The sequence below is a fragment of the Colobus angolensis genome, unplaced genomic scaffold, assembly GCF_000951035.1.
Source record: "Colobus angolensis palliatus isolate OR3802 unplaced genomic scaffold, Cang.pa_1.0 Scaffold599, whole genome shotgun sequence".
Classification (NCBI taxonomy): Eukaryota; Metazoa; Chordata; class Mammalia; order Primates; family Cercopithecidae; genus Colobus; species Colobus angolensis.
The window spans coordinates 201,813-212,164 of NW_012119587.1; the positions used below are offsets into that span (position 1 = coordinate 201,813).

General features: G+C 40.1%; 1 protein-coding gene across 1 annotated transcript in view; it reads right to left on the minus strand.

Annotated features, from left to right (window-relative positions):
- Positions 1 to 6,138, minus strand: part of LOC105526556 (zinc finger protein 708-like) — a 16,055-nt gene extending 9,917 nt beyond the window's left edge. The window contains exon 1 of the mRNA XM_011962578.1: positions 6,042 to 6,138. Coding sequence (XP_011817968.1) covers positions 6,042 to 6,075 — 34 coding nt within the window. The 5' untranslated portion in view covers positions 6,076 to 6,138. The remainder of the gene's footprint in view (positions 1 to 6,041) is intronic.
- Positions 6,139 to 10,352: the final 4,214 nt, after the last annotated feature.

Below are 10,352 nucleotides of genomic sequence, written 5' to 3' on the forward strand. Positions count from 1 at the left end.
ATATCATACTGAGTGGGCAAAAACTGGAAGCATTCCCTTTGAAAACTGGCACAAGACAGGGATGCCCTCTCTCACCACTCCTATTCAACACAGTATTGGAAGTTCTGGTGACCGCAATCAGGCAAGAAAAAGAAATAAAGGATATTCAAATAGGAAAAGAGGAAGTCAAATTGTCTCTATTTGCAGATGACATGATTGTATATTTAGAAAACACCATTGTCTCAGCCCAAAATCTCCCTAAGTGGATAAGCAACTTCAGCAAAGTCTCAGAATACAAAATCGATGTGCAAAAATCACAAGCATTCCTATATCCTATACATCAATAATAGAGAGCCAAATCATGAGTGAACTCCCATTCACAATTGCTACAAAGAGAATAAAATACCTAGCAATACAACTTACAAGGGATGTGAAGGACCTCTTCAAGGAGAACTGCAAACCACTGCTGAAGAAAATAAGAGAGGACACAAAAAATGTAAGAACATTCCATGGCTGGGCGCAGTGGCTCATGCCTCTAATCCCAGAACTTTGGGAGGCCAAGATGGGCAGATCACAAGGTCAGGAGATCGAGATCATCCTGGCTAACACTGTGAAACCCTGTGTCTACTAAAAATACAAAAAATGAGCTGGGCGTGGTGGCGGGTGCCTCTGGTCCCAGCTACTCAGGAGGCTGAGGCAGGAAAATGGTGTGAACCTGGGAGGCAGAGCTTGCAGTGAGCTGAGATCAAACCACTGCACTTCAGCCTGGGCGACAGAGTGAGACTTTGTCTCAAAAATAAATAAATAAATAAATAAATAAATAAATACATAAATAAATAAATAAAAACAAAAAAATGCAAGAACATTCCATACTCATGCATAGAAATAATCAATATCATGAAAATGGCCATACTGCCTATCCCCATCAATCTACCATTGACTTTCTTCACAGAATTAGAAAAAACTGCTTTAAATTTCATATGGAACCAAAAAAAAGCTCATAAAGCCAAGACAATCCTAAGTAAAAAGAACAAAGCTGGAGGCATCATGCTACCTGACTTCAAACTATACTACAAGGCTATAGTAACCAAAACAGTATGGTACTGGTATCAAAACAGAAATATAAACCAATGGAACAAAGAGGCCTCAGAAATAACACCACACATCAACGACCACCTGATCTTTGACAAAGATGACAAAAACAAGCAATGGGGAAAGCATTTCCTATTTAATAAAAGGTGTTGAAAAAACTGGCTAGCCATATGTGGAAAACTGAAACTGGTCCCCTTCCTTACACCTTATACAAAAATTAACTCAAGATGAATGAAAGACTTAAATGTAACACCCCAAACCACAAAAACCCTAGAAGAAAACCTAGACAGTACTATTCAGGACATAGGCATGGACAAAGACTTCATGACTAAAACACCAAAAACAATGGCAACAAAAGCCAAAATTGACAAATGGAACCTAATTAACTAAAGAGCTTCTGCACAGCAAAAGAAACTGTCATCAGAGTGAACAGGCAACCTACGGAATGGGAGAAAAATTATGCAATTTATCCATCTGACAAAGGGCTAATATCCAGGATCTACAAAGAACTTAAACAAATTTACAAGAAAAAAAAAAAAAAAAACAACCCCATCAAAAAGTGGGCAAAAAGGATCTAGAACTAGAAATACCATTTGACCCAGCAATCCCATTACTGGGTATATACTCAAAAGATTATAAATCATTCTACTATAAAGGCACGTGGACACGTATGTTTTTTGCAGCACTATTCACAATAGAAAAGACTTGGAACTAACCCAAATGACCATCAGTAATATACTGGATAAAGAAAATGTGGCACATATACACCATGGAATACTATGCAGCCATAAAAAAAATGAGTTCATGTACTTTGCAGGGACATCAATGAAGCTGGAAACCATCATTCTCAGCAAACTAACACAAGAACAGAAACCAAAACACAGCATGTTCTCACTCATAAGTGGGAGTTGAACAATGAGAACACAGGGACACAGAAAGCAGAACATCACACGGGGTCCTGTCAGGGGGTGGGGGACTAGGGGAGGGATAACATTAGGAGAAATACCTAATGTAGATAATGAGTTGATGGGTGCAGCAAACCCCCATGGCACGTGTATACCTATGTAAGAAACCTGCACGTTCTGCACATGTACCCCAGAATTTAAATTATAATAAAAAATCAAAACAGAATATTAATAAGGAAACAGACTAATTAAAAGTGGTATAAAACAACTATTTCTGATAGAGGTATAGAGAGCACTCATACACACCCTTCTCAATAGTTCATACAATATATTTCTTGATAGACCATCTCTTAGGCCAAATAAGAAGTCTTACCAAATTTTTTAAAACTGAAATTTTATGAATTATTTTCTATGACTAAACACGAATGTGAGCATACAACAAAAATAGAAAAAAAAAAAACCCTGAAAAACAAACAAACGATCAAAAAAACCCCAAATATGCCAAGCACGGTGGCTCATGCCTGTAATCCCAACACCTTGGAAGGTCAAGGCAGGTGAATCACAAGGTCAGGAGATCAAGATCATTCTGGCCAACACAGTGAAACCCTGTCTCTACCAAAATACAAAATACAAGCGAGGCTTGGTGGCACACACCTGCAGTCCCAGCTACTTGGGAGGCTGAGGCAGGGAAATTGCTTGAATTCAAGAGGTGGAGGTTGCAATGAGCTGAGATCATGCCACTGCACTGCAGCCTGGTGACAGAGTAAGACTCCATCTCAAAAAAAACAAAAACAAACAAACAAAATATACGTATATATATGAATTTAACAAAACACTCGAGCATGCTCTTATGCAAAGCTTGTAATGTTAATATTGTAAAGAGGTTCATCCTGCTCAATATATTCTACAAATTTAATGAAATGTTTTTCAAGTTTCTCATTGCATTTTTGAAAAAACAGCAACCCTAAGTGTATATAGAATCTCAAAAGACAATAAAGCACCCAACAATCTTAAAATAATAATAATAATAAAGCAGTGGTACAGGCATTAAAGTTCCTGATTTCAAAAGACATTCCAAGCTACAGAATTAAAACAATCTGGCCGGGCGCGGTGGCTCAAGCCTGTAATCCCAGCACTTTCGGAGGCCGAGACGGGCGGATCACGAGGTCAGGAGATCGAGACCATCCTGGCTAACATGGTGAAACCCCATCTCTACTAAAAAATACAAAAAACTAGCCGGGCGAGGTGGCGGGCGCCTGTAGTCTCAGCTACTTGGGAGGCTGAGGCAGGAGAATGGCATAAACCCGGGAGGCGGAGCTTGCAGTGAGCTGAGATCCGGCCATTGCACTCCAGCCGGGGCGACAGAGCAAGACTCTGTCTCAAAAAAAAAAAATAAATAAATAAAAATCTGGTATAAGGATGAAAAATTAGACTAATAAAATAGAATGCAACACATATATATACTTAAACATGGTCATATCAGGAGTCATTTACAGAGCAATAATTATTACCGCAATAAATACTACGTAAAGGTAATGCAACTTTCTGTCACCAAATCATTCAGTAAATATAATGTGAAATATAAAAATACTGGAATATCACTCAGTTTTCAAAAAGCAGAAAATATTCTACCAATTGTGAAGATAAATCTTGATAACATTATGCAAAATGAAACGAGTCAGCCAAAAGAAGACAAAGATTGTAAGAGATACATAGATATAAGGCATTTACACTCTTAGAAACAGATAAAAAGAAAAACGTTTCCTATTTGCTTAACCCCCAACACCAAGAAAGTCTGTCAGTCATCCGTGACAAAAATGTCTTAATGAGAGAACCAGGCATCATGGTTCACATCTGTAATGACAGCTACATGGATGGAGAATGTAAGGTTGGAGAATTGCTTCAGGCCAAAATTTCAAGACCAATCTAGGTTATGTAGTGAGACGCCATCTCAAAAATAAGTACCTTTAAGAGAGCTTTGAGATGCATGAAGGGAATTGTGAAACTTTGCTAAAGTCCAAGATTGAGGAGCACCGTTTTCAGAAGGCAAGCTTTCATTCAGGTGGCAAACTACAAGGATCCCTGCTCTTGACTACAGACCAGACAATGTCCCACCCAACTTGGTCCCACTGAGAATTTTGAACTTACTCTGTATTCATCCCAAACTCCTCCCAGCCACAGTGTGTGAGCGGTCTTGGTCTTCCAGAAGCCTGGAGAGAGATATCCATTTACACCCATGATGGCAGGCCGGCAGACCTTGGTCCTTACTGTGGTCCTAATAGCAGTTCCAGCTTCCTAAGCCACAGTTCATGGCTACTTCTGCTCATGTAGAAACCCACAGTGACCTCAGAAATCCTCTCTAGTACTGAGTGAAAGCCATAATCCACATCCTAATATAAAGCCCACCATATGCAGACCTGACTGCAGAAACCTGCCCTAGCGTCTACCCTACTGAGTAGAGTCCTGAAGGATATTTACTCTGTCCAAAAATAAAATGGGAATTACAATTACCCAAGCCCCTTCCAATAAGCCAATCCTAGTGCAGAGCCAGCCGCCTTGTGGCCAAGCTACAACCCCGCTCTACTACAAACCCAGAGGGCATTCTATTCCGCTGGAGGCCCAACAAAAGATTTTTACCCTCTGAAACCAGTTTATTAAAACTTTAAAAGGTGTCTACTCCTTCAAATTCAGACACCAATGCAAAAGTATACTGTGCCCATTGTCAATGCTTCTATTTTAACACAGCACTTGATGTGGAAGAAAAATTAGTCAAAAAAATTTTAAAGTCATTTAAATTGAAGACAAATAAGTAAAACATTGCTCTTTGTATATCATGCAATGTTCTGTACAAAAAACCATAAACAGTACATTAAAACCTTTTCAAATCAATAAATACACTCAGTAAATCAGCAAAGTATAAAATTAACATACAAGTTATGATTCCATACACGTAAACTATCTGATAAAAGAGGAAGAAAACAATCTTATTTACAATAGCACTAAAATAATAAATATCTGAGAACAAATTTAACTGAGGAGCTGAAAAAGTTTTCAAGTGAAAGATTTATCAATGAAAAATAATGAGAACACAAATTTAAATATATTTTATGTCTATCAATTCAAATAAATGTTAAAATGCCATATTATCCAAAGTGCTCTCTAGATTCAATGACCTCTCTATCAATATTCCAGTGTGTTCCTTCACAGTAATAAAAAATACAAGCATAAAATTTACATGAAACTACAAGAGCCGGGCGCGGTGGCTCAAGCCTGTAATCCCAGCACTTTGGGAGGCCGAGATGGGCGGATCACGAGGTCAGGAGATCGAGACCATCCTGGCTAACACGGTGAAACCCCGTCTCTACTAAAAACTACAAAAAACTAGCCGGGCGAGGTGGCGGCGCCTGTAGTCCCAGCTACCCGGGAGGCTGAGGCAGGAGAATGGCGTGAACCCGGGAGGCGGAGCTTGCAGTGAGCTGAGATCCGGCCACAGCACTCCAGCCCGGGTGACAGAGCGAGACTCTGTCTCAAAAAAAAAATAGGCAAAGCAATCTTGAAGAAAAAGAAAAAAGCAGGACATCATACTTTATAATTTCAAGCTATATTTCAAGACTATAGTAATAATGAAATGTGCAGAAAAATGAGCCAAAAAAACCCAATGATACAGAAACCACTAGTCTCACACATTTCAGAGATGATGGAAAAAGAGAATGTAAAAGATAGTTTAACATGAAGTATCTTAAAATTATGCAGATATCTGTGTGTCCACAAACACAAACAAACAAAAAGTCAGATTGTACATTCTCTTGTATGCCATGAACAGTACTTTGGCTGTCACTGTAAACTTGAAGATTACTGAAGGGAAAGAAGAATTCTTAGAAATTTTGAAAGCATAAGACAGAAGATGCCCCTGTGTGAGAGAAAACTTAAAAAATAAAAATAAAAATTAGGCTTTCCAGAAACTATTTATTTTGGAACACAGCTTCCATATCACTTTAAGGATTGGCTTTCTCCTTGACCTTGGACCTCTCATCCATGTCGTCTATTGTATTCATTCTCACCTACCTGGGGGTTCTTCCGCTATCTCATGTCTCTTCATATTCCAGGGCTCTTTTCCTTGCTCCAGAAAAATGATCAGGTCTGGCTTAAAGGCAGCAATACCTGTTTTATTAAAAATGAACAACATGCATCTTGCTCATATTCTCCAATTATCAACTTGGTAATGTGCTCAGTAAAGAGGATGTAATAGAATATTCTAATACATTTATCCCAAAATACTAAATTATAACATGTTGGGAAAAAGGCTTATGGGGTGCCTGTATAAACTGGCCATAAAAATATGGGACAATAAGTTGTAGAAAGACACAGGAGGTCTCTGAGGAAAGCCTCCTTATTACCGTCACGTTCCCATGACCAGAGCGTGACCTGCTCCCTTATTTATAAACACTGTGCTCAAGGAGAAAGATACTCCTTTGAAGCATTGGAATGTGTCCATATATGCTGGCTCCTAGTTATTAGGCCCACTCCCCATAGCTGCTCTCTGATAAGTTAACGAAAAAATCACTAGTTAAGTTTATGCTGCTTCAGCACAAAGAAAATTTACCCAAACTACCACTACTATAGGTGTATGACACACCGCCTCCCTTTCACCGTTTCACCCCTGAACATCTGCTTCTTAGATCCAAGTGATTGTACTCAATAAATAGTGTGGACACTAGAACTTGACGCCTTTTGCAGCCTCCAAAAGTGCAACTGGCCTCCTGGCACCCCACCCTTCATGCACTCTTAACCTGACTCTTCTCATTTCTTCATCACCACTGGACTTCATGTACCCTACAGGTGGTGTTGAAACTGGTCCCCAACAGTAACAGAAATTTCTAAATATTTAGAAAATACTCTAATTTTGCAGGTTCTTAATTTTATCACCTGGTACTATTGAATTAAAACTTGGGGGTTGCCAGTAAACATTTGAAATTATCATTAATCTAAAGTGAAGGACACAGATCAGCTCAAAAATGTGGTAAGTTCAGGTCAAGATGAAACATCTTGAAATTTTTTTTCTATATGGAAAAATCCCCATGATTTTCTTGAAAACAGAAATCTGTAAGCATAAATTATCAAAAAGAAATTATATAAAAAAGAAATGGTGTTGGGAGCTGAAAGCCGGAGGGTCGTGACCAACTCAGCATTCCACTGGAGGCTATATGATCAAACAGTGAACTGTTTATCATGAATGCAGGATGTGTGCAAACTCGCTTCTTCTTCTGCCACCAGAAGGTACACTGAGGGCAGTGACTCCCTGGTGCCATGCTTCTTGAGGTTATCTACTGTAACATCTGGAGACTACTGTTCAAAGAATGCAGTCGTGCAGTCTTGCACTAAGTCAAGCAGCTGAGCACAACCTCCCCCTTCTCCCTATCTCCTTGATTCAATAAATAAGAAGGGCCCTTATACTAGAAGCAAAGAGCCCCCTGACCCCTTCTTCCAAATATACTCTTTTTTCTTTGTCTTTATTCCCACATTTGTCCTCCTTTGTTCAGTCCAATAAGGTCTGCAGCAAAGTGGCATCCAAACACAGGGACTTCGAGGATGTGAATGAAGAAGGTCTGCTGGAGCAGAAGTGAAATTGACCAGATGAACAGGGACCCTGGGACAAAACTGCCAGCAGTGGATATAAGGTCAGTGTTCTAAAGAAATACTGGGAATGGGAACTTTCTGAATCAAGGTAACATGAGCAGAATTTGTCTGTTGAAGAAACACGTTATGTACAGTTGCTTAAAGTTCTGTTGAAACAGTCTGGAGCTCAAGTTAATTCACAGACATTAAGCTTCTGCAGGAGGTTATTAAGCATAACTTATGGTTTCTGCAGGCAGGCACTATCAATGAGGAAAACTGGAATAGAGTAGGAGACAGATTGAAATTGGCTCATCAAAAGTCTTAAAGTAGACCCTTCTGTTTTGTCTGCTTGGGGTTTGGTTTGCACAGTCCTACTGCTGCTGTCTCCTTCTTATTCTGTCAGACAACAGGAGTCAGATTCTGAGTCTCAAGAATTAAAAAGATCATTTGTTCCTCCAACAATGCCTATTGAAAATAATGAGCAAAAGAAAGGGGAGAATTGGCCACTTGCTAAGCAGGAAACAGGAGAGAATTGGTCTCTGCCACCCCCTGCAATAACAGAAGTAGAAACCCCCATACAAAATAATTTTGCTTGCTGCTGCCGTGGCTGGGGACCTTTAGGACCTTGTGCTTTTCCTATTACCGTGAGGACTGATCCAAACAATCCACAACATCTTTTACATGAGCACACTCCTGTACAGTTTAAATTACTAAAAGAATTAAAAGTCAGTGTGGTTAATTCACTATAGGGCTGTTAGAATCGGTGTTCAGTGTCATGCACCCCCCACCCTTTCATATAGAACATTTGGCTGCACTTGCTTATCCACCAGTGCACAGCTGACATGGAGCTTAAATTGGCAAGAAATGTGTGCAGACCAGGCAAGGCAGAATCACGCCGCTAGTCAAGGAAACATTGCAGAAGAAATGATGACAGGCAGTGGCCCATTTTCAGATCTGGTACAACAATTAACATTCCCAGAGGCTGCTTACCACTGGTCCGCCTTAGCTGCCAAGCACACTTGGAGAACAATTCCTGAAGAGGGAGTTTCAGTGCAGTCTTTCTACATATCACGCAGAGATCATGAAAGCCTTATGCACAATTTATTGCATGGCTGCTAGAGGCAGTATGGCATCAGATCCCTCATGCCCCTGCTCCAGAAATGCTTACCATAATTCTAACCTATGAAAACCCAAATGCAGATTGCAAGCCAGTAATGGCTCCTGTGAGATCCACAAAAATCTTGGGAAATTATCTTAAAGCTTGTCAGGATGTAGGAATTTAATTTCATTGTTCTACAATGTTAGTGCAAGTAATGGCTAGTTTAGTAGTTGACAGATCTAAAAGGAGCCAAGAGTCAAACCCTCAAGTGGGAAAATGTTATAATTGTGGAAAAACTGGACATTTCAAAAAGGGATGCCACCAGATCTCAGGACAGAAAGGACCTCACAATGCAGTGCCCCCCACCCTGAGCAGAAAAAACACCAGGACTCTATCCTCCCTGGATAACAAAGGGAATCACTGGGCTCTAACAATGGCAATCACTGGGCTAATCAGTGCTGCTTGAACAACACCCCCCTGTTGGGAAACGAGAAGAGGCCCTGGACCCAGGCCCCTCAAACAGTGAAGGCATTCCCAGTTCAGACCACAACCCCATATAAAGGGTTGGTCCCAGGAGAAACATTGATTCCCTCTCCCCAGGAACACCAGGAAGTACAGGATTAGATCTCCCAGTCAGAGAAAGAATTACATTAGTCGCAGGAGACAAACCTACCAAAGTACCCAATGTTATTTGGGGACCTATACCAGCAGCATACATGGAACTAAATTTTAGGCAAAAGTTGCCTTAACTTGCAAGGCATCACTGTAGTCCAAGGAGTAGCTGACTCTGATTATGAAGGAGAAATTCAAGTAATTTTAATGTCACAAGATCTTTGGGTTTTTGAACCAGGAGAATATATAGTGTAATTATTGCTTATGTACTGCAAATTACACCCTTCTCCACAAAAGGAGAAATGAAGAAATAAAGGGTTTGGGAGCACAACTACATGATAAACCCATCTATCACAACCCATAGTCTCTAATAGACCCACCTGTGTAGAGCAAATTAAAAGAAATTTTATGGGCTTATGGAAACAGGAGCCGATGTGTCAGTAATATCCAGTAAGGATTAGCCCGTATCGTGGCCCATTATGGGATGCATCCCTGGGCTATGGATTCTTGTTAATCTGTCCGAGCCTTGGGCTGCCACCCACTCTCTGCACTTCATGAAACTTCTTCTAACTCAACTTACTCATTGTGTCCACAGAGCCTTAGGCATAACAGTTTTTGCTATTGTTTCCTTGGTCACACTAATAACTTCTGTTGTGATGTCCTCTATAGCTCTGCATAGTTCTATTCAACAGTTCTACAGTGAGGAGAACAAGTACAAAGCTTCAATTGCAACAGCAATTGTGTTGTCATTTAAATCACACTCATATTTGTGTAACCAACTTAGAACATAACCAAAGTGAGTATCCATGGGGCCTTCTGAGAGCCCATTTGCAGGGAACTTTCACATCCAACATCACCTTTGACACTGGTGAATTACAAAACAAAATTCTTGATTTAAACAGGCAAACTCAAGAGTTTTAGCCTTCTTTAGAAGACTGGACCAAATTCCAGCAAGGCCTGGAGAGCCTCAATCCTTGGATCTATCTAAAGCACATTAAAATCTCATATGTTGTTCTTGGAGTAATGCTGTTCTGTCTCTGTTTTCTGTT